Below are 26,508 nucleotides of genomic sequence, written 5' to 3' on the forward strand. Positions count from 1 at the left end.
CAGGAATAAGAAGCGTGAAGACTAGTGAAGAAACAGAAGTACCAAAAAACCTGTAAACCAGATAATCGCTCACTATGCTCTCCCTCGTGAGAATATCTACATGGGAAATCTCTGCTGACCAGGGCTCTTGTTGTTGGGCTGACCATCCTACTAATATTATAAACGCGAAAGTTTGTAAGTATGGATGGATGGATGTTTGTTACTCTTTCACGTAAAAACTACTGAATGGATTTGAATGAAATTTGGCCTACAGCTAGCTTATTATCTGGATTAACACATAGACCCCATATTAATATGAAATTCCATCCCTAAGGGAGTGAAAAAGTGATAATTTCATTTTATAACAGAAAAAATCATAGGTCATAGTCATACAAATAGTGAGTGAGTGTCATTTCTCTATGTCTGACACACGATCATACACAAATAAGGTCTGGCAAATTAATATTTTTCTCCTTGGTGAGACCAGTCCGCTTAGTGGAGCTTGCAGCGGGTAGCAAAATAAAGGCGCTAATAACAGTTTTGTTCTTAACTTCGTCAATAGATAGAATTGCCATGAATTTTAAACGCACCATCGTTTGATGCGTTTGTCATGTCTTTAATTTTCGTTTGTTTGTGCCGTGTGCGTTCCTAAACCATTCATCCGTTTGCGATGAAATTTTGGTGATTTGTTGTGCGCATGCCCATGAAGTTTACTGAGAAGGTATAACTATTTTTCAATAGTTGGAGCACGAATTGTGTCAAAAAATGTGTTTATTTCATTTTATATAGCGGCACTTCGTCTGTTTTTGTTGTATAAGTGCGCACGCATGACATAATTTATTTAAATATAAAATAGAGACATATATATATATATATATATATATACTAGCTGACCCGGCCATGCGTTGCTGTGGCTAAAGTTTTTGTTATATTACATTATAGTAAACAATCTAAGAGGAACAATAAGAGAATGTGTAATATGGTGATCTCCTTATTTGACTTTCTACTACTATAACCCTTTAGTACAATGAAATTATTTACGAACAAAGACGAAAATGTTGATGTTGGTATACAAATTCACTGGATTGAGATTTGAAGGGGAAGTACGTTGAACACAATTAATTAAAATGTTCTTACACTTGATATTAAGCAGAAATCAATAGGTACAAAATAAAAATTTATCAGATTTAATATTTCCATTTAATTTTATAACAAATATAAGTATATTACAGTATAATACAGTAAATAACATGTGACGCTTAAACTCATGAATGAGGTAGGCAAGGCAGACAGTCTTAAACTTTTAAACATTAATATCTATTTTTTTTTTAATTATAAATACTTTCAATTTCAATTTAATTTAACACCAATCGGTGCACAATGTTTTTGGTTAACCTGTCTTTAGCTAACACAAATAGATTCGACGGTTTCCCAACACGTGAACACGCAACATATAGTTGCCCATGAGAAAAACATGGATTTTCCAAATCTAAACCACAAATGGACATTGTTTGACCTTGAGATTTATTTATAGACATGGCGAAAGCTAAACGAATTGGAAACTGTAGCCTTTTGAAGGGTATGGTAGAATCTGATGGTATCATCGGAATACGTGGCAGCAGGACCACTTTTCCTTTAAACTTCCCAGCCAAAATGGTTGCTTCAAGAATGTTTCCGGTGATCTTTTTGATGACCAAACGCGTACCGTTACATAATTGAGGTGGATTCAAATTACGGAGGAGAATAATAGGGGAACCAATCTTTAATCGAAGATTATGTGGTGGCATTACAGGGATATCTAATGAATTTAAAAATTCAATCGGAAAATTTACACTTTCATTTTCATCAACAACAGTATCGATTGATTTAAAAGACATCAGATCGCCTGGTAACAACTGTTGTATCTGGAAGTTAATTTCGTCAACATCAACGTTTTTGGCTGCCAAAATCGCCCGTTGACTAAGCCATTCATGATTCAAATAATTATTCTGTATATCCGGGAAAATACTCTGAATCAATTCATTTTTATCCTGAACAACAGTGCAAAAATTGTCTGGTAGTTTAATGCATTGCGTATTTGGTTGCAGTTCTATTTTACCGTTCCCAATATCTAGTAGTTGTTCGGAAAATATTTGTGCTGATGGATCATTTTGCAATTGTACTCGTATATTTATGGTCAATCGAAGTGTTTCAACACTTCGCCATAAGAATGATTGTTTCAAACATGCATTAATCTCATCCGCGAAAGTAGAGCGAGGTATAACCGGTAAGGTCTGCCGGAAGTCACCAGACAAAAGTAAGATAGCACCACCGAAAAGTTTATTATTGCTGTTTAAATCTTGCATAGTTCTGTTTAATGCTTCAAGTGAATATTTGTGTGCCATTGTGCACTCATCCCAAATTATTATAGAACTCTTCCGCAACACTGCAGCTATTCCACTATTCTTTTTGATGTTACACATTGCATATGGTTTATTATGAACGTCCAATGGCAGCTTGAATGTTGAATGTGCTGTTCGCCCACCATCCAGTAAAGTAGCCGCAATGCCTGACGATGCTACTGCTAATGCGATTTTTTGTTGCGACCGTATTTTGGCAAGAATCAACGATATTAAAAATGTCTTACCGGTTCCACCGGGTGCATCCAAGAAAAAAAACCGCCTTGTTCAGCAGCAACAGCCAGCATAATCCGATCATAAATAATTTTTTGTTCTGCTGTCAGTAATGGTTCACTGTTCATGATAATTGTTGCTAAACTTCCATGGTCATATTGATTTTCTCGTTGTAAATCGGTATTGACTAAGTCGGTGGCTGGACGATTAGGTGATGGCATACCATAATGATTAAGTGGTAAATTTGAAATAAGAACACATAAATCCTCGATCAAGACCAATGCTTCATTGTACATCTCTGGTGTATAATCTATGTTTTGGCATTGATTTGTTTGTCTAATTCGGTTCAAGATGTCTTCTGTCATACAATTTTTATATTTTTCCCACAAAGTTTGTGCTTGCGAGGGATAACATGTCGTCAAAATAATTGCAAACAACTGACAAATGTTATTCGGTGTTGATGTCAACGCAGCATCAGCAAGCATTAAGTCCCAATGGTTATCGTCTTCTAGCAATTGCAGTTCACGACATGCATCCTGGTATGTATTGAATACTCGACCATTAACTGTTCGTAAAAATTCAAAAGACGTTGGTCCGGGAACATTCACCAATAACAAACGTAAATAGAAGCACTCACGTTGCTTTGGATGTACCGTGTAAAGTCTCCCCAATGTCTTAGCTTTGAATATGCCTGTAATGGAAGGATGTGGTTTTCCTTGTTTCCGTGGCTCCCATTTTTTACTGGATTTGTTCCATGTGAAATAACGTGGAACATCACCATACACCAATGTCTTCGCGAATTGGCCAAAAACATAAGGTTTTTGACACAATGTAAAAAATTCAGTTAGAGTCGTTTTCGGAGCTTCGAACGCTCTTTGGAGAACATTTTCTTCAGTGAAGTATACACGTTGACCATTTTCAAGATGTATTGCCAGATGTTGGACAGCAGGATCTCTTTCGTGGATGGGAAAGCTGAGAATATGCCAAATAGCTTCATTGCTGTTAATGTATCTGCCCATTTGGTATCGTGCTATTTCGTCATTTTTATTTATGTTTTGTACTTCAAATATGGCCAAATCACTGCCTTTGTTTACATATTTACAAATATACTTAATTGATTTAACAGAACTGCAAAGCTCAACATTGATATGAGCTTTGTAAGTTTTTGAAAGTAGTGGTGAGTATGGTACCACCCACTGATTATCAAACTCAACTTGATTTGGAAAGTTCGGCAGTCGCATTGTAAATGTGTGGCCACCATTCTCAGTACTTCTGCGACGATACATTGGATAACCATCAATATCCGTGATCGTGTCATTCGTATGCGGCTTTGGGAAGTTTTTTTTACATTTTCCATTTTCCATGCACGGTGACGTCATGTTGAAAGCACCGCATGGCCCATGGATCATGTGTTTGGTGACAATATCAAATAATTCTTGATCAATTAATGGGTCTGGAATTTCGGCTGAAATTATTTGATCGATTTCTTCAGGACGGATTCTATCTTTAAGCCAAACCAAAATGTGGGCATGAAGCAAACCTCGCTTTTGCCACTCTATCGTATACAGCCAACAACGTGTGATACCAAAAATTGAATATTTAACAATAAAATCAATTAAGGATTTCAATTTTTGTTTAAACACACGTGCAGTTAAATCATGACGATGAATGGCTTGTTGTCCTGGCAATAGTAAAGTTTGTATCTCTTCCCAATTCGGATTACATGTGAATGTAATAAATAAATCCGGTCGGCCGTAATGACGTACGTAAGTCATCGCATCTTGTATGTATTCCTGCATGTTCCGTGGACTGCCGATGTAGCTTGAAGGTAAAATGAAAGCATTACCGATGTCATTGGGATTTAAATTTCCATCGATGTTTCCAGCAACAGCATCTCGTAAGTGAATATATTCTTCCGATCGTAGTTTTGCCTGGTTGAATCGAAGGAATCGCAAGCGTTCGCTTTCGACCTTAGCATACATATCAACAATGTATTGATGGAACAGCTGACGATATCGAAGGATATAATTGTCTTGATGTTGTCTAACCATTATTCGGTGTGCGTAGTAGTTCATTGAGCTAACTTTATTATTTCTGTAATCACCTAAAAAAATAAAAAATAAAATGCAATACGAAATTAAAATCTATACATACAGTAAGAAAGTAAATAGATAATTGTCAAACTTACCGGTATTTGGATCATACTGTTTGATATTAAGGTGATATTCATCTTGTCCTTGCCAAAATATCAATGGATATTGTAGTGCGTCATATGAACGGTGTAGATCCGAAATTGTACTGACAGTGTTGTCTCGCCGTGTAATTTTTATAGATCTTTTGTCAACTGGATCACCAACCATGATAACAGCAACCTCATCAACAGTTGGAGCGTTGAATCTACCAGCATGTTCACCTAATGGTACTTTGTCGGCTTTTATGACGATTTGATAATTGTCATTTTGCAGTCGTGGCGAAACTCTTTTGATCAATTGAATTAGTTGATTGTGATCTTCTAAAAAATTTTCCAATAATATCACAATTGCTCTTTCCTCTGCTTGTTCAATAAAATTATACAGGCACCGAGTCGTCACGCGCTCTTCACAATCGCCCATAAAATAAATTTGAAGAAATTTCGGATTGTTATCAGGCATTGGCATCAGTGATCCGATTTTATGGTACACCTGGCCTTGAATTTTGAATGTAGTTTCAAAATTACGTCCATCGGATGCACGATCGCAAATTTTAGTTGCCCCAAATGACGTCATTTGGAAGCAAGAATTAAATTTGCGTATCTTACGCAAAAATAATTTGGAATCATCTGAATTGCCAGTAAGAAGGGATAATAAAGGCTCCGGCGGAGCGGGTAGAGGTGACAGCACAACTTTTCCTGATGCGCAGCACATGCCGGCTGCTTCATTCCGAAATTTCAATGCCTGACAATATTGACATACTTTATCCATTCCACCGATAGCAATTTTTGAATGCGCTGAGTAGTTAATATCTGGTGCATATTCAAAGGCAAGCCGAACGAATGATGCACGTGTTAATGAGCGGCTGATCCGTTGCCTTTGTCGATCTAGTACTCGTACTGTAGCTATGTTTCGTTTTCGTGCCGCTCTTGTTCTCGTAATATTCTGTTGCAGACGTTCGTCACGCTGTTCTTGAGATTCTTGTGCACGACTTTCTGCAGTCCTGATTCTTTGAGCTGCATTTCTTGTTTCGATTTGTTCTGGTAATTGCTGAGCTCTTTCAACACGTTTGCGTCGTGACCCTTTGCTGCTCGCGTTGTTGAGGTTAGATTTTTTCGGTGGCATTTGACTGAAAATAATAATTTAAACGTTTAAATATTAGAAAGAGGAACTGAAAAACATGTTATCATAGCACATTGAAATAATAAGTGCAAAATAATTTTCAATGGAGGTTAAATAAAAATAATATAAAATTTTTTGTACAATTATTGAAAAAGTGTGGGGAGCTTTGTGCCATTTTCTCATTGATATATTAATTAACTTTTATAAAACTATGTGATATTACTTACATGTATAAATTGAAATTATTGTTCCTGTGCTCCTACTGTGGCTATGTCTCGTTCTCCTGCTGCTCTTGTTCTTATGATATTCTCTTGAAGATGTTCGTTACACTGTTCTTGAGATTCTTGTGCATGACCTTCTGCTGTCCTGATTCTTTGAGCTGGATTTCTTGATTCAATTTGTTCTGCCAACTGATGGGCTCTTTTAATACGTTTGCGTCGTGCCTCTCTGGTGCTCGCGTCGTTGAGGTTAGATTTTTTCCATGGCATTTGACTGAAAATAATAAATTAATCGTTTAAATATTTGAAAAAAAAAATTGAAAATCATTCTAATTAACTTTTATAATTATGTGATAATACTGACATGTACATATTTAAATTATAGAGTTTAAATAATAATTTCAATAAGAATTGAAATACTAATTTAATCGTTTAAATATAAGAAAAAAAATCTGAAAAACTTGTTATCATAGCACATTGAAATAATAAGTGCTAAATATTTTTTAATAGAGGTTAAATAAAAACAATAAAAAAAAATATTTGTACAACTATTGAAAAAGTGTAGGAAATTGTGTATCATTTTTGCATTGACATTTTAATTAAATTTTATAATTATGTGATAATACTTACATACATATAACTGATGGGCTCTTTTAATACGTTTGCGTCGTGCCTCTCTGGTGCTCGCGTTGTTCAGGTTAGATTTTTTCCATGGCATTTGACTGAAAATAATAAATTAATCGTTTAAATATTTGAAAAAAAAAATTGAAAATCATTCTAATTAACTTTTATAATTATGTGATAATACTGACATGTACATATTTAAATTATAGAGTTTAAATAATAATTTCAATAAGAATTGAAATACTAATTTAATCGTTTAAATATAAGAAAAAAAATCTGAAAAACTTGTTATCATAGCACATTGAAATAATAAGTGCTAAATATTTTTTAATAGAGGTTAAATAAAAACAATAAAAAAAAATATTTGTACAACTATTGTTAAAAAGTGTAGGAAATTGTGTATCATTTTTGCATTGACATTTTAATTAAATTTTATAATTATGTGATAATACTTACATACATATATTCAAATTAAATTATAAAGTTTTGATCAATGAAGCACAAATAAGTAAAAAACAGGATTAATTTCACTGTATTATCTTCATTATAATATGAATTCAATTTACACTTCAGTCTAAGTAACATGCTAACACCAAAAATTTAAAAAGTAGCTTATATGACACGTTCGTAGATTTACCATAGCAGCGCCATCTATTGATTACTTACTCAACCCAGTCGAAAGGTATCGACATCTGTTAGAATCATTTGGAGTTAACAGATAATTGTGACTGTCAAATAATAACAGACAAATAAATCGCAATAAATTAAAATTGCGACTATAATTTGAGATTTAAACTATCCTATCTCTCAAGTTGGATCGAACTGCACATGGTGTGCGAATTTTATTATAATCGGTTAAGTGGTTTAGGAGTCCATTGAGGACAAACATTGTGACACGAGATTTATATATATTAAGATATAGTGATATAGAGATGGAGAGATAAGTTGAGATAGAGCAAGGTATAGAGAATGAAATGAGTTAGATAAAGAGAAATACCTATAGATGTATAGAGCTATATAGAGACTTATATATAGAAGATATAGAGATAGTGGGGAGTATATATGTAGATATAAAGAGATAAATAGAGATAGAGAGATACATAGATGTATATACATGTAGATACAGATAAATATATATAGAGAGATGGATAGATGATTTGTATATGTGGGTCTACTTCAAACATATTACAATACAAAACTGAATGAGGCATTGCAATGCAGGCCGAGCATTAGCTAGTCAATGGAATCTTTTCAATATTAGTAATCTCTTATTTTTCAGCTTTTTTCTATATTACTTTATAAAGTCTTAATTACATACAGACCAGGTAAATAACTATAAACTGGCAGAACAACGTCTGTCGGGATCTGAAAGTGATATAAATTAATTTTCACACTTGACATTCAAATTAAGAAGACAATTACTAACTACACCCTGTGGGCAACGCCGGGTATTGCAGCTAGTAAGGTTATATTGTTGGAGGCTAGGAGTAAATCCATTAATTCCTATTTAAAATAAATGGATACCATGTTAAAAAAATGGACCTCCAAGTTATTCTCTGTTATTATTTTTGTTAGTTCATTTTACTAATGCTGTGTCAGATAATTAAAATTAAAAACCTTCTACATATTTGTGTTTCCTCCAGGATTAAAAATTTTTAAAAATTATATTTTTAATCTAAAATGTAAAATTAATTATGTACTGTAATAACTATACTAATACGGATGTAACAAATTTTTCTTCAGTATTTCATGTTAAGATCATATGCCTATTCTTATTTAAGCTGCAACTTTACACATAGTTAAGGTACCCAACCACCTGGCTTGGCTGCCAAACAGTGTGCAGTGTTGTTTGAATATGGTTTAAAGGCTGTTACGCTTGCTAATACAAGTTTCATTTTATTTTTAGCATTTCTTTTGGACTGCAAAATAGACTGTTGTTTTCATGGATGAAAAATATAGCACTTGGTATTGCAAGTAATATAGGGACATGTGCAAAGAACCTTCATCTTAATATTTGACCATATAATTACAAGGTCATTGCTTGAAGACCTATAGAGGCACATTGTCTACTAAAAGACATCACTGGTTCAGTGTCTAGAGCGAAGAGGCAATGAGCTGTGTGATGCATGAAACTACTCTTGCCCTTAGCACACTGCTGTTTTGAGGGCTGGTGCGTCCAGGTAGGAGGCCACCTTATAAATAAGTTAATCAATCAAAGCACAGACCTTTCAATACGTTGGTCTTCTGTTCATACAAAAGGTTGGTAGACTGCCCATGCATCAGATCTTTGTCAACTGATGTGGTGCCCTCTTTAACAGCTTATATCACTCATGAGTCATAGCACTGATTGACTTATGCCTGGTTGAGCATTCAGGACACAAAGTTTCACACTAGCATTGTTCTCCCATCTCCTTGATCGTTTCTTTTCATTGATCTGACAAGAAGCTTCCGTGCCTTTTCACTCCAGCACCTGCAACTAGATACTGTGACAAGTGTGAAAAGTATAAAGGAGCTGATGGTGTAATGTTATCAAAACCTGGCACTAGATGCACTCATTAGCATCAGCAGGTTCTCTAGGTCTGTTGGTGTACTAGTTCTAGTTTAGTCTTCTTTAAAACACATGTTGAATTCTACACAAATGTTCTATTCAGTTACTGTGGCTCATGTAAAAGTAATGTAACAGAAGGTAATTTGTAGAGGCAGGCTTGATTTTTTTTAATATGTGCTATATTTTTATCCATATTTTGAATATATTAAGTGAAGAACAGTTGGTTTATAATTTTTAACTTTGAAGCTTAAAATATGATAATTCATGTCGATTGGCTGACAGTGTGGGAGCACTTTTCAGGCATGATAGCAAGCCCGCCCGGTGATTGCGTAGGTTTCGGTTTCTCTACCTGCAAGAGTAGGAAATTTTTATAGCATGCTTTTAGACAGGTTATACTTATGGGCCCCATTTCTAAATTGGCAATCCAGGTTCGATATCCGGTGGGGCTTAACTTGGATTTTTCATAAGAGGAAAACGTGGAATGCGTTCCCGTGAGCCATTTGGTTTTATTCCCCGCAGCAGTGCATTCATTGGCACTCGGTTCACATTGATTGGCCCCGCGTAATCTGATAACCCGATGACACAGTACGACGACTGGAGACGGCATGGATTGGTGTTGCAGAGCAGAGCCGGAGGGACGACCTCGAAGCCCTGGGCCACATGTTCATGTACTTCCTGAGAGGCAGCTTGCCCTGGCAGGGACTGAAGGCAGACACTCTGAAGGAGCGCTACCAGAAGATTGGCGACACAAAGCGCGCCACCCCCATCGAGGTGCTGTGCGAAGGGCATCCAGGTGGGCACCGCCAACTACTGACCAACCCCTTAGGGGCAGAGAGTGGTCAAACACTGCTGAAGAGTTTCTTACATTTCCTCTTGTATACTAAAAAAAACCATAAATATGTTAAAATTCATCTCTTTGTAAATGAAGCACAATATATATTTTAAAATTCTTAATTAAGAAAATTGTATTTAGTAGATACTTACCAGGAGGGTTTTACTGTAGTAGGAAACTGCACTTTTCTCCCAGAAATTGTACACCTAAAAGAAAAAATCTTCATACCATTTGACCTGTTTCAAAATACCTCCCTATTGATTTTAGTTGGGTATTCTAGAGTGACGACACACACTCGTGAATGTTAATTTCATCATACATGCAGTTGAGATATAATTTTTATGCACTGCAACTTTTATTGTCATATAGATGGGTAAGGCATAGACTGTCTGCTTCAATTCTCAGAACTGATTTTAGTTGGACAGGTAAAATCTTGTCAGATTGTCACTGCGGGCAGACTGATTCCAGCTCTGACAAGGGTCTAATTGGCCTTTAGACTAAATACCATTTATGCATACATTTTGCAAATTATGTGATGCAATTATAGTTTATGTAGAAAAAAATGTGCATGCATTGAGTTATCAAAATATAGTAGGCTACCAATTATCTGGGTGTGGGTTATCCGGTTTGCTGATTAACCATACCATATTTCACTTCCTTTAACCATATAAAAAAAAATAATTTTCGACTTTTTATTTCCATGCACGCACAATAGCAACGGCACTTGTGTAGCATTAAATGCAATGCAATGAATTAGTAATTGCTTTGAATTAGTAATGCAACAAATTAATAATATGATAAATCAACAAACAATATTTGGCTTTTTCTCAATAGCTATTCGCTTCTTTCATTGCATAATTATTTCTGACAACGCCCAAGTGTTCAGTAAACATTTATATTCCACCAACTTGCATGTCAACCGCAGCTCTGGAGAGAAAATCCAGAAGCTTTCAGAGCTAGTTTACCTTGCGCCACTAGGATACACTAGTGGCAAATCATGGCACACACGCATTTAGTAAACAACAGTCAGGAATAAAAGAAAAACATTAAGTTTATGCTTTTTAAGTTCTTATTAGAACTGAAATATATCTCCTGTATCAATCATTATCAATTTGTAACTCAGAAATGTTGGTAATACATACATGTACAAAGGAAAAAAAAAATTGACCTAAGCTCTGATATGTAAACAATGGAGTAAGTGAATTTTTAAATTTAATTTTAGGTTGTTTAATCTGTAAATGTTATTCAACATTTATTTAAATGTATTTCAAATGTTTTTATATATGTATTATAACTGTAAATTAATTTTAACAGGAGTAGTGTCTTAATTAAAATGGTAGTCAGCAATCACACTTACCTGTTTGGAAAACAAATTTTTTGATTAAAATACTATAATGGAAAAAACGTATGTGACTAGCACTTTTCTGATTAGCGCTCGGTTTTACTGGAATGAATGAGGGTGTTACTTTGAGGGACGGGTGTTACAGTGTTGGTCTAAATAGTTGGGATGAAAAAATTTTAATAGTTTTTTTTATTGCTTTAACCGTGTTTTATCATCACATGTATAAAGCAAAGAATGTAGTGGAGTTTGCTGTCGTCCTGAGGATGCATGCTTGGCACCTGAGGTCAGTGTGGTTGTGTGCAGAGGAGATGGCCACGTATCTGCGCTACGTGAGGAGGCTAGACTTCTTTGAGACCCCCGACTACGAGTACTTGCGCAAGCTGTTCCAGGACCTCTTTGAGCGAAGGGGATACGTCGATGACAGCGAGTTCGACTGGACGGGGAAGACAATGGTACGTGTTGTTTGTCTCCGAACTTTAGTTGCACCCATTTATTTGTGGCTGTTGAGTCTGGCCATCTAGATACTTCAGGTAATATTGCTATTGGAATTTGGTTAGCTAAATTAAACAGTCGTGATTTATGTGGAGTGAAAAGTTTTTAATCCTGCATGTTCGGGACTACGACCGTGCAAAATTAGTAGTTTTGTTGGATAATGATATGCTACTATCATTTTAACCCTTTCTATCACACTTTGTCATTTCCTAAGCAATAATTTAATATTTTTTTTAGCTAAATTATTTTTTTTAATATTTTATGCAACAATTATCTTAAGCTATAATTATAATACATATTAATATATAATTCTTATATAATAACAAAAAACATAATATATATATATTTTTTTATAGCTCTAAAGAATGGTGTTGACTAGAATCTAGGCTACACCATGATCCACACATTATAAGTTCGATGTATCATTAAGATATCAATTGTCCACTTCAGTTGACTTTCTGGCTGAAAGGGTTAATGTAAATATCAAAGATAAGTTAATACATGTCTCTTTCAAAAGATCATTACGGAAATGTGCCAATCAAATGTTCAATGTAACTCGTTAGGAAACAGGAAACATGTCTGAAATGAATACAGCAATGATAATGCAATCTGTTGACCAAAGTCTCCAGCCAGAATCCAACCAAGAGTTATGAACACTAGCAGTTCAATTGGTGCTGCATCACTGTGCAGAAGAGACCTATACATTTTCGGATTAAACACTTTTCACTGTAATATGATTTCAAGAAATTTATTTTCTTTAAAGCACTTTATAAAGTATGATGGCTTTTACTGTGAACTGTCTTGCTGATAAAAAAAATTATTCATAACACTAATGCTGTGTGGTGGGGACAAGTTTTCTGCATGTGCACGTTATGTAAAATGATAACTTTTTTTGCATGTTTGTGTTGATAGGTTTTGAAACTTCACTTAGTAATTTTATGGTTTTGGTGTTATTTTTTGCACAGTTATGATGTACGACTAGTAGGCCTGGGGCCTAAGATTCATGGCGTGGTTTATTATGTGCAAAAGTCAATAAGAATGCGAACAAAGTTCAGTGGTATATTTCAACAGCAGGTGCACATTTGCAAAGCAGGGGGATGTTTTGAGCAACAAGTAAATAAATTTATAAATAAAAAAAAATTTCCCATTTAGTTGAATAATTTCACTACTAGGTCATAAATTTGCATTTGAGAGACTCTGGAACATTGTGGTGTATTTCAAGAATTTTGCAGCTTTGAGTTTACAGTTCCAAATAAAGACTTGAGCCATAGAGAGGTGAACTGTGTTTTCAAAGATGCAAAGTTTTTGACATGCACCTCTATGTTCCAGAGGTTTTTATAATGGAAAAAAAAAATGCTATTTAATAAAGATTAAACATTGGATTTGGAAAAAAAAAATTTTAAATCAAAAGCCACCATTTGTAAAACACCATTTTGTGAATTTAATCTTTTCAACGAATGGTATTATTTATTTTAGTTATTTCCTACTTGTGATAATAATTTTGTTACTGTATTTCAAGAGGGATATTTTTACTATATCAGATTTGTTTGTAATTATATCTCTTCATGTAAACATGTATATTCATATTGATTTTAATCCAGCCATTCAATGATTTTATTTCAAAACAATTTTTCACCTTTCCAGAGATGATATTCTAACCAATCGGAATTGGTGTTACGAAATGTTGTGCTAACAAAGACGTGAAAGGAATACACTCTTTCGTAAGTTATTTTATTTATGATTGCGAAAAAATTTATACAATACAATTTTTTGTTGAATTAGTCATTTGGTTAAAGTTCTGATTAAGTTACAAGTAGTTTAGTGAGAAGTTATAAAATATTGCCTTTATACTACATAAAATCATAGTTAAAAGGAAGAAATAAATCCAGTGATAATTTAACAGCCTAAGTAACTTTGTATTTGTAAAGAGTATCATGATGATGAAGTGGCACTATTTGTGTATCTAATTGTTTATTTGTGCATCGGGGTTAATTTGTTCAAACAGTAAGGAATGTTTGTGTGTGCATGTGCTATATATTTTTTTCATGCTGCATTATCATGTTAGCCAGCCAATTTTCATATTTTAAGGCAAATAAGGAATGCACCACCTTCTCATATAGGAAAGACTAAATCTCAAAAGGTAAGTTAATAAATTTGCAATCAATCAAATTCTGTACTTCCTAAAGCATTTCTCTCCTAAAATTATTTTATGCCCCTTTTTAATATTTTGTTTGACATCATAATAGGCAGGGGTGCACAAGTACTAGAAAAGTCAAGTCAAGTTTTAATTATTTGACTGGAGCCTAATTTTAAAACTCAAAATATTTTAGTACTTTACTGTTTGGTTTAGAGAAATAATAAAACACTCATGAAATATCACTAATAGAAACTTGGAGTTTTCTAGGATTATATAACTGGTAATTGTGAAGTTTGTACAACACAGTTCAGTAGAAAATATGATTATTTGAATAAGCACTGATTAAAATGATTTTGTTACAATTTAAGTACCTCAGCATGTGACCTTATATTTTCCAGCTTTTTTATTATTATTAACAATTTAGATAATGAATATTGATTTTGCTAACATTGTTGACTGATTTTTACATAATCTCATACTATATTTATGATTTTTATTTTAGTTTGGATGTATTTGCAGTCATTATTTTAACTCATTGTCATAAAAATTTTGTTTGTGTTAACCTACACTACAAAAACAAAAAAAAATATATAACTTCTATGCAAACACCATACTCAAAATTTTTTTAGAATTTGCTGAATTAACTGTTTAAAATGGGCTTCAAATATATATTTTTTCCCATAACAAATATTTATACCCATGGATCATTCAAAATAAATAAAATCTATTTTACTGTTCACCTAGATGAAAATAATTATGGTGCACATGAATGTGAAGTGAAGACAAATGAACACTGACTGATGAATAAACATGAACGAAGCACCCTAGTTACAGCACAAACACATTAGTTACCATAAAAGAACTGCAGTTACTGTATAAGCACCATAGTTACTACAAGGGCACAATTACAACAACAACAGATGCACTATTTACCGTAAATAAACTGATATGTAATGGGAAATTTAATTTTACTGCACTGCTACACACAAACACACGCACGCACGCCCACGCACGCCCACGCACGCACACGTGCACATGCCCACACACGCACACACGCCCCCACACGCACGCCCACGCACGCACACGCGCATACGCACGCACCCCCTCTTAATAATCTTAGACAGGGCATATATTGAATTTGGAAATTACATACATTAAAAGGAAAATGCAAAAAAAGTTACACAGAATACTCAACTCGAAAATAATATGTTTTTTTGCGCTGCTTGACTCAACATTAAAATATGCTGATTGTGCACCTCTAATCACAGGTAGTGGTATGATTTAGTATGTTTTGTTTTGCAAGTAATGCATTTATTCAAATCTGTTGTAAAGTTTTTTATGTAGTTTATAAAATAATTAATTGGTATTGAATAGATTAGTTAAGCTTTCTTGTCACATTAAAAGCATGCAAAAAATATGAAAATACAATATTCTAGTTGAAGTACAGACTTGTAGTGTGTTAATATTGGATCTTTAGGAGGACTGTAACTAGTTACAGTAGAACTTATGATAAACTTGATTTTTATAACACAGTTTATTTTAAAAAAAATTTTTTGTTACATTTGTTGCTAATACCATGGAAATGATTTGAAAAGTTTTATATTTTTCCCAATCCTCTCATTTTTTTTTTTTGCAGAGATGATTTCAAACCAGCCATACAGTCTTAGCCATTGAATTTAACACAAGTTAAGAACGTATCTCTGGTTGTAAGTGACGTAGTAAGCACTGTGAGAGAGTAAACACTTTTTAAAATGCAAATAAGGATCCATTATGTAGCCTCTATGGGGAATGGTACTTAATTCCTGCCCTGCATCTGTTGGGGGTGGACCTATCCTAGGGGATTAAATGAATTCAAAATAATGAACACTAAATTGAAAAAAATAAACATGTATTATTTAAATAACAGTTTTTCTGAGCAAAGTTACCATTTAAACTTCAATCATATACCTAAAGAATTTAAATGAAAAATATATAAAACATAAAATGTTTAAGTAAAACTTATTTCCCTCCCCTTAGTGGGATCTAGTCTCCTGAGAGGAAATTTGTACATAAAAATACATGATGTTCAACTGGCTGTCCTGCTAGAGAGTTTAACAAACTCTACCTTCCCAACACATGCTCGTTATGACTGACCCCCATTTAATAGCTCAATACTATGCCTTTCCTTCTGCGCCAGTCCCCATTCCTCCGTGCCCAAATATTGTAACCACTGTCCAGTTCAGCTGAGTAGGTCACATTCTGCCTTAATTTCTGGATTAAATTTAAATAAAGTTAAATGAAAAATATTGCTCTCTACTTCCATTTAAAAAAAAAATAACCACATCAGATTCTATATTAACCACGCAGTTGCCCTTTTCCACCCCTCATAACTGAATTTTGGTTCCTTTTAATGTAATTTTGCACACTTGACCAAAATTACTGTCTATAAATAATTTTGAAAAACATGGAAAATCAATGTCCATATGAGATTCCGAAAAACCACCCCTTCCCCATAAAAAAAACACTAACTATTACAAACTCTTCATCATTTGAGGTTACACACCGTAGGCATTTTTTTGTGATGGAATCTTTTGTAAAAATGATTAATTTGTATTTGAATAAGTATGACCACAGCTTGTCTTAAACGTCGCCGTGCGCAACCCAATAGCAACGGCCAGTGCTGTCACAAATGCTTTGCTGAGCCAAGACCTGACATTCGTATGTCAGGAGTAGCCATAACCGCGCACTGTTCACAACACTTTTCCCTTTTCACCGAGTAGAGCCACCTACCTGGCGAACAATCTCAAGTTCATAGCAGAATCTAACAGTAGTTCTATCGTTGCTTCCTGGTTTATTTTGGTTTTACAGTGGTGTCCTAATCTGAAAACCTGGCTAATCCAAACAAATATAGGATAAAAATTAATATTTAAAGAAATTAATTTTTTTCTATTTTAAAAATATATTTTGCAGCCTCGACTCGGTTATTTTCACTGATTTCTCGACTGTAAATATGTTATATGATTTCTCACATGTTGCATTAAGGCAATTATTCAACTAATCCAAAAATAAGCTAATCTTAACAGGTCTCAGTCCCAATTAGTTCAGATTAACAGGACTCCACTATATATGTAATTTCTGACCATGTTATGTTCTAGTGTCTCAAAATTTTTGACGTGACAACATCTAATAAATCGATGAATGCCGGCTGCACGCACGAAAAAGTTTCCCGTTATGCACATTGTCCCATTTCGCTGTGTCTCGTTACGCTCATTTTATATTGCTCTTTGCTAACCTGAACCTCCTAGCATTGAGACTGAGTCCATGGCATAATTCTGTTTTCATGCATTTCAATTAAACATTTTCATTGTTCTTTGTTAACCCGTTCCTCCTAGCATTGCTGCAGAGTCCGTGGGGCAAATATATTATTTTTGACTGCATTTTGGTGTTGTGTAAGCCATTTTCCTTCACATCATCCTTGAAACACTCCCATTTGTTTCCTACTTTTCCTATCATCGTCCTATACTTAACAGAATTACACATATTGGAAGAAGTTAAATAGCAAACATGTATAAAAGTTATAGTTAAAATAATCTCTTCGTTAAAGTAATAAACATATTTGAATAAATGAGTGCAAATAAAAGTAAATTTATCAATTAAATTGTAGATTTCATTTCACTCCTCCTTAGTATCCATACAAAATAGTGATAATTCAATAAAAATGATTCAATTTTATTCATAAAAGTATGCAATCATTTCATCAATGTTTTGTTATGACGTCACTTTAAACTATCGTTCGTAAACCGACTTTACAGACAACCAATTTTTTTTTAGTAAAATTTTTTTTTGGTTTTAAAAAAATTCAATTTCATTTGTTGTCACTTGATAAAGTTTCCATTTATTGCTGAAAGCGGCTGAAAGATGGTGAAACCTAAATATCTTGTGGGTCTGTGATCTGTTTCTGTTTTTGCGTTTCTGTTCATTGTAGAATAGACCTTAATGTTATATTACTAGTGTGTTTTACTTCACTCTGTTTATGACTCGTTAATTTCTTTAGTATATTTAACTCTTTGTGCAGCAATAAAAAATATGTAAGTGCTGAAAAGTGAGATTGTTGTGCAAATTTTAGTGTGAGGTTAATTGGTTTTTGCATTCTAGTCAACTCCAGTAGGATCTCTGCAGACTGGTCATGAGATTGTGGTGTCGCCCAACCGTGATAGGCATACACCTGCTAGCAAGGTAATGTTTCCCACCTTTTTTTTTTGTGCCTGGTGTGATGTAATGCTTACTGTGTGAATGGTCATGCCTTTTGTTCATAAACTCAGTGTTATGTGTTCAGAAGTGTTCTACATTGGCTGTACTGAAAAATATTTATGTAATTAAAATTTTTCTAAGGCTATTTAGTTTTTAGTAACTTTATAATGGTATTTGAAAAAATTTTTTTGGTGATATAAAATTATCTCCTGTATTTAATTGCATTCATAAAGTAGTATAATTTACTTAATATAACTTTACAGGCATGTAAAATACAGTGTAAACATTTCAATATTTAGATATTAGCAGTAGTAAATATGAACGTTTAAAGTAAATAAATTTTTTTATTATATAAATATTTTAAAAATTTTAAATTGAATTATTTAAAAAAAATTTAAAGTTTTTAAATTGAAGATTATGTATAGGAATTTTTTTTAATTTCCAATTTTTTTTTGTTTTGTTTTCTAAAACCAAAATTTTATTGTTAAATTTTATTTTGTGGTTGATATTTATGAAAAATTTTCCTTTACTTTGTTTTATTGTTTTGTGCTTGGAGAATGAGCAAGACTTCTTCACGTATGAGGATGATGAACTTGATGACGGGGACACCGTGTTGATCCTCCAGGTTGGCTGTTTTCTTAACGACTCACATGCTAGAAGTATGTGCTTGCCAGGGAAGTTGCTTCTTAATCTTCTGTTTCATGTTGATTGTTTCACTGCATCTCTCTCTAATGGCTGTGCATATCAAACCCAGCTTATCCTTTGGCCGAATTGTATTGTGTCATATGGTACTGTTTAACAATTGCCCCTCTTGAGTCTTAGGGTGCTAATGTTGTTGTCGAACCATTGTGTAATTATTTTGTTACCACGTGATACTGTATCCTAGTTGAATTGTTTTCCTCTAAGCATCAGCAATTATTATCTCATAGACTGTATTCTCATAGATTATATTACATAACCAAGGAAGTCCGTTTAGGCAGTTACTTATCCTGATTGTACTGGGCTGGCTATTTAAATAATTTTTAATGCATACCTAGAGAACATTTTGTATATAGTAACTTACCTGAAATAGTGATCCATCATATAGCACATTCATTATATTGCCGTTAAAGTGTTTCCAACCTGTTAAGTTTATATATGTGTGTGTATGCATTTTTACAAAATTTCAAACACAACACTGCCAATTTTAGTACCAGTTACATGTTAATTTAAACATAAAAAAAAAATTAAATTTTTTTACATTTAAAAATATTGTTTTAAAAGTTATTTCTGTAAATTTATTGAAATTTATAAAATACGACTAGCTCCAGTACCTGGCGTTTCCTGGACTCAACTGTGCCAATCATTTGCATTATAGGCACCCTTTTTTTTTAATTATAAAATAATTAATTTTTTACTTAAATTCATTGCTCCCTGCCATTTTATTCAGCTCAGTGTATGGCCGGGCCAATTCTTTTTCAGCAAGTCCCCCCCCCCCCCCCCCAAAAAAAAAAAAAAAACTCCATCCGGTTCACAGCTTCGCTAATGCTACGTTGCGACTTGGAGTGCTGCTTGAAGCGCCCCGGTCCCATAACCCCCGCTTGCTGTCATGTACTAAGTCTCGTTACACGAAGGCATTTCGTGACCAGACTTGAGGGGGCCCCTGGTGCCTTCGCCGAAGTCTCGCAATCAGCAAGCTTGGACAACCAGCCTGGTCAAATTCTCGGTGCGGTAGACACATCGCCTCGGTTCCCACGAACCTTGCAGAATTTCCTCCGCACTCGCCAGTCCCCTCGTCCAGAACCCAGGCCGGGTCAGTCACCGGTCATAACCTCCCTACCTCCTCTCTGGGCCATGGAGGTCAAAACCCACAGCCGACGAGAGGAATTAAGATGTGCCGGACTGATAAAAGACGTATCTGCGATCCATCTAGCGGAAGCAAGAGACACTAACCCCTCCCTACCATCCTGGCTGTCCACCTGAGGGCATCTCTGTCGTGCCCATAAGAATAATGTTCAAGTTGAATGGACCCTCGACCTGACCGCTCGCCGGGCGAGTTGAGTTCCCCACTTCTCCGTCCAGAGCGCGCTGGCCAAGGATGCCAACTTCGAGTGTGTATGGCGACGAGCGCCAATGAATACCGAAGGCTGCCCCCACCCTTTCTCAAGGGAGACTTGGCCGTTTAATTTAATGCCCCTAGGTCACTTTTTCTTAGGGCAGCCAACCGCGAACGTCTCCGGTCAGCGACTCTCCTGACTTACACGAGAATTAGAAGACAACTGATCAATCTACTAGAGTTAAGCCCTCAAGTGCCGAGTTACTATTTTTAGCTTTTAGTCTACCCTAAGTAGTAGCAAGTTAATTTTTTTTTTCTTCTTCCAACTTTCTTCGTATCCATCATGGTTTCCAAAGCCAAACGTGTGCTGCCTGGCGGCAGCCAGGCAGCTGAATTCTCCCGGCAGTGGTGAGTTTTTTTTTATGTTTTACCCCATTTCCAGCTATCCCGGTGGCGAATTCCGCCACCCTACCTAACGTCTGCGTCCGAGGTAATTCGTACCAAATGGCCTTCGTTGCAGTGAGGGTTCGAGAGCACCCCTGGAACCCAGTTTGTTCTAGGACATTCCACATCATGATTTTGGCCCAGCAGTTTCACAACACTCGGTGAAACGCCTTCGTCATTTTCTATCTCTCTTCTCGTCGTCTGCGGCTCACTATGCTTGACCACCAACATATATATCAAGTCTACCTACCACCTGTGCCAGTTTATAGATGGATTAATTTTTTATTTTATTGTTTTATTTCATATTCGAACTGTATATTTATAATTTCAAGTACTAGCCAATGCAACGAAACAATTTTGTGTAATTATATGTTAACCTTCATAAGTAACCCCGCTCAGGCCCGGGCCGATTGTCAATTGTTTTTCACCTTTTTTAATAATGTTGTCTTAAATTTTTAATATGCAAACCATATGAAAATTATGAAAGCAATGTCAAAATTAAATAGAAAATCAATCAGAATTTAATCAGAATAAATCTAATAGCTTGCCAACCAAACCTCGGCTTCTCATTTATAAGCCTTACGATCCTCTCTGCCATCTGTAAGCCCACAGTGGCGGTAATAAATTCTTGTTCACCCTCCTTAGTGTTCTTCTGAATTATTATTGTCATGACTTTTTATTATAAGTTTATCTTTCCAGTACGTTTCCAAATTTTTGTATCTTAGAAGTTTCTCTAAGAAATTACTTAATAGTAATTAGCGCACTAAGGAGAGGAGTAACAGAACACTGGGTGATATATTGTCCGCAAGTTAAAGCAAAATGGATAGCGTGGTGGACATAAAGAACTGACGCACTATTGCTATTTGTATGTCTATGACCTATGATTTTCTGTTCACCCATGGTAATCGGTTGAACGGTTTAGAAGTTGATGCACTGCAGCGCCATCTAGTTGGCGACTTACAAAAAAAAAATGAACAGCATAAAAACCTTCTCAATGAAAAACACTTCAAGGTGCCAACTTTCTTGGCGATCGGTCAAACGGTGTCTGTGTTTATTGATGATAGACAGACATACATAGATAGATAGATACATAGATACAATTTTATATATATATGTATACATATAAGTATATTTTTGAAACTGAATAATATTAATGGAAGTTATTTTTTACAATGTAACACTAGTACTCTTCGGATTATGAAAAAGTATAGCAAATTACTATAATCATTTAAATGGCTCAAAATAAGATCATAGTTAAAGGTGTAATTTAGGGTTCGGAAATGTTTAGCACAAAAAAAGATACAATTGTCACGGGTATGTTCATGACTAAAACTAAGCTGCATGCTCTTTGACAAAAATAATTTTTCTTCACAGCTTGCCAGAGTTCCTAGGGATGAATTAGCTTGAAGTGTGGCTTAGCTGGTGATTCTGCCAGACAGCTTAAACCACACTACAGTGCCACTGCAATTAAACTTCAGATTGGCATCATGATCATCTCCCAGGTAGAGTTGAGACAAACTTTGCCTGACTGACATTGACACCTAACACTTACCCTCAGAGCATTCAGTACAAGACTACACCAAATGTTACCCCTGATGTCTCCACAAGCCTCTAGCTCAGCGGCGTGCAACCCTTGGCCTTGTGGGCCATTTTTGGTCCACCAAGACTGGGGTAATTGCCTGCCACACCAACAGGAAATCACTACCCCACTCCTTAATAAATTGAAATTATACAAGATGACACTATCTTGCCAAATTTACATTAATGTTAGTTAACTACAGATGAGAGCTGTGATTTTACTTATGCTCTATTAGAAACTAAAGAGGTTACAAAGTAGACATTGTTGGTTTTAAAATAATATACACAACAAAAGTTGGCCTGCTAGATTTTCAGTATAGTTTAATTTATTTAAGTTTCTCCATCTGACCCTATGACCACTAGTAGCTGCACCCTGCAATTTTGGTCTTTACCTAGCATAGATTAAACAGCTGCCAACTATACCCTGACAAAGTAGTTGTCCAAAAATAATAAAAGCTCGACTAGTAAGGGAGTATTGGGCATTACTTACACGGTATTTAAGATATCTAATGCAATAAAAATTAATACAGTCTTATTCAATAAATGCATCGCCTTGAGCAAATAAAAGATGTTTTTTTTTTCGTATAATCGTCACACATTTTATTCTAAAATCAAGTTTGAAAAGTAGGGGTGCGACGATTATGCAGGGAAAAAATTTTTTGTTAGGTAAAGTTATTCATAAAAACAAAACCCGTTCATGGAAAGTACGTTTATTTAAAAAAAAAGATGGAGTATACAAGAGCACGCCAAACAATCTGTATTAATAATTCCTTAAACAAAAACCTTTCTTCAACTTTAAATAGAAAAACCAAAACTCTAACGCGAACGCAAGCCACTTGAATCTGACGTGAACTAACGTGTCGTAGTACACACTTGCCACGAAAGAATGCGGGCTATCAAATGTAGTTAACTCGGCACCTGACAGAGAGCGCGCGTTGTATGCACTGGGCGAGATATCAATATTCGACTACGTGCGCGCGCTCTATACGGGAAGCAACATAACCAAACATGAATGATGCGCTGGCTACATTTTTATAAGCACTACGCCACGGCGACGCAGACAATCAGATAAAGGAAAAAAATGTTTAAAAATGTCTTTATAAGAAAATTTACACGTCATTGAACTTAATATTTTTCCGGTAATTTATTAAGTAAGTGGTAATGACCGAATAAAAATTAGATTTCTACTTTAAAATTAGAGGTGGGACGATACCACACTTTCGATACTCGATTCTGTATTGTTTTTTCAGTTCGATACTTTTGATACTTTCGATACTTCAAGGAAAAATATTTTTCCATTAAGTAAAAATTATTACAAATAACATAAATTAGTTTTCAACTATATAAATTCCTTCTTTATTACAAAAATACAAACTGCAAACAACTTTAAAGACTTGAGTATAAAAATCAATATAAAATAGAAGCGAAATATAAACTATCTTCAAGAGAGTTAGCCCTTTATTTTCCAGTACACTTTTTTTTTTTTACCGTGAACAAATGTAAATAAAGATAGCGCTGTCTTAAATAAAATTGCCACAAACAATGATAGTTTGCGCTGGTGGCGCCAAGTTACGTCACTATACGACCGCGGCAATTGAAAACATTCATAATAACGAAACAAATATCTGGTACTTACGATACATGAGAGATGAGACACGTACTTACTCTATGATGTTGACTGTTATTACTAGGCGTGTTATTGTTACTATTGCGACGGATTGCGAGTGGAGTCAGTTAATGTGAATTTTAAGTGCTCGATATTTCTACAATTTTTTTTTTCAAATTTCCTGTGAATTCAATGTCAGAAGTGTTACGTACGAAAAACGTAACTTCTTGAACACGAAACAAAAACAACTTAACCTTACTTTACCATTTGTTTACTATTGGCAAGTTGCAGTAACGACTTATATAATTATAATTTATTCTGATGTAAGCCTATTGGTTATCATAATTACTGCTAATAAGTTGTTCTAGTAGTAGAACCCCTGTCATACACTTTTCAACAGAGGGCACAAAAATGGTGTATGATGCGGGAAAGTGTATGAAAATGGAATGGCAATAATATTTTTTTTTTCAATCTAGCATACCAGCACAATGTCAGATTAAACTTAAATACATATTGTGTAAATAATTTCATTATATTAATTAAATATATGAATTCATCATTATATATACATATAATAAAACCACCAGAAATGTAAAATACAGTCCATAATCAAGTAAAGCTGACATGAGAAACAGTGGCCTTACAAAATGTTATGAAGTCCTTTCTTGGAGGGGGGGAAAAGTCACAAAGCCTAAATTAGAAATTAAAAAAAAATTGGGCTATTGTAAAGGGAAAATCAGAAATTTTTGCTTGTTTCATTTTACAAACAACTTTATGCAACAGAACAATTTTCAATAAAATTTTAACTTGAGAAACGTAAAATACAAAACAATTTGATCATAAGAAAACAATAACAAACTGGTATATTCAGTTCAAAGATTAATGAATGCACAAAATATGAGATCCGTGCCTTGGTAAAGCGCACCATTTTCATAATCATTGCAAGTTTGTGCCACGTCTCGCTTGGTGCTGGCCATAGATACTAGTACCGAAGTGCACAGTCTTCCTGATACTATCCATATCTATGGTGCGATAAAGTTATTTTCTTACGTTTGCAAAGGTAAACAATAAACTTTTTCAAAATAAAAGCATTAAAAAAAGTAGTTTATCAAGAGGAATATAACAAAAAAATTTGTGAATTTTAGGACTTTTCCGCTTCATAAAAACGTATGAAATGGGAAATTAATGATTTTATAAGTGTATGTTCTGGGAAAGTAAACCATTGTAAATATAGTACTTTCGGCGTATGACACGGGAAAATGTATGAAACGGGAACGTATCATCGAGGTTCTACTGTAGTTGTATTTTGTACGATGGTCACTCTAAACTTAATTCAATACAAATGAACAAGCATTCCGGTATCGAAAAAATGTATCGAACTTACAGTTTCGATACTCGATACTTTGCGATACCGTCAAGTATCGAAGGTATCGAGGTATCGAAGTATCGAAAATCCCATCACTATTTAAAATACATCGTTTTATACGGAAAAGATACCTTCACAAAGCGCTCGGCATCTACTAGCGGGACCAAAAACATCATGTGACATTTACATGAGAAGGTTTTTTATCCCAATTTTGACAGCCTAACATATGGTTGCGACGGTTACGCGCGTGCGACCATTGTGCGATAAAACACGATAAGTATAAAGCCATTTAAGGTCTGGTCTAGAATATCACTTTCGTTTTTTTTTCTGCTTTTAATTACTATTTAATGACTTCCTGTAAAAATTATAACTATAGCTTTCATGTATTCTTTGTTTGTTCCCAAAGTTTGTCTCCAGATATTGATTATACATTAGTTTCAAGCTGTAAAGTAGCATGCAAATGATTATAATTATGAATATTTGTGACTTTTTACTGCTATTTTATTGTGTTGGTAAATATATTTGGTGCCAAAATTGTTGACGAAACACAAAATGCAAGAGAGCTATTGCTGTGAATTTACAGGTCTAGCTGTGAAACGCTGGCAATGACTTCGAAATGGAGTACACTACATGCTGTGTGAGACTGAGCCCTGAGATCACAATTATTATGTAATTTCATCACGCTAAGCATTCTTATTCTTATAATTATGATGACATTCATCATAGATCTGTTTAATAAGTGGTACAATTATCACAATACAGCGTATTTTACAATAAACTTACTTTAAATAATTATTTTAGGTATAACAATTATAAAAAATCAAGTTTGGTTTTAAAAAAAGTATTTTCGAAAACGATTAGTAGAGACCCCGAAAAATGGTGAAGCGCGAAATTCACGAAATAACGCGAAAATTTGATACTTTAAACAAATTTTGCGACTTTCCTTTGAATTCGACATAGTCGCGACATTCACGAATTTTCGCACGAAACTCACACATTTTCGCGCGAAATAATGCCCTTATGTCGCAAGTTCTATTTATTTACGCCATCATAAACATAGGCGTGAAATAAACATAGACTGAAAGACTAGTGCCGTGATATTATCTTCGTTTTGACACGTTACTGAAATCCACGTATTTTTATTACTCTGTTTA

At 34.5% G+C, this 26,508-nt stretch overlaps 1 protein-coding gene across 11 annotated transcripts in view; it reads left to right on the forward strand.

Moving 5' to 3' along the window:
• The window catches only part of LOC134527125 (casein kinase I), a 480,870-nt gene that overhangs the window by 356,260 nt on the left and 98,102 nt on the right, over positions 1-26,508 (forward strand). For 8 of the 11 annotated variants that reach the window (XM_063359505.1, XM_063359510.1, XM_063359503.1 and 5 more), the window contains 3 exons: positions 9,915-10,085; positions 11,770-11,918; positions 18,230-18,310. In XM_063359505.1, the coding sequence (XP_063215575.1) occupies positions 9,915-10,085; positions 11,770-11,918; positions 18,230-18,310 (401 nt within the window). Of the gene's footprint in view, positions 1-9,914; positions 10,086-11,769; positions 11,919-18,229; positions 18,311-18,881; positions 18,951-26,508 lie in introns of all 11 variants that reach the window. The other 3 variants (XM_063359501.1, XM_063359506.1, XM_063359511.1) reach the window with 1 other exon arrangement.

The sequence above is a fragment of the Bacillus rossius genome, chromosome 1 (assembly GCF_032445375.1).
Source record: "Bacillus rossius redtenbacheri isolate Brsri chromosome 1, Brsri_v3, whole genome shotgun sequence".
In the NCBI taxonomy this organism is placed as follows: domain Eukaryota; kingdom Metazoa; phylum Arthropoda; class Insecta; order Phasmatodea; family Bacillidae; genus Bacillus; species Bacillus rossius.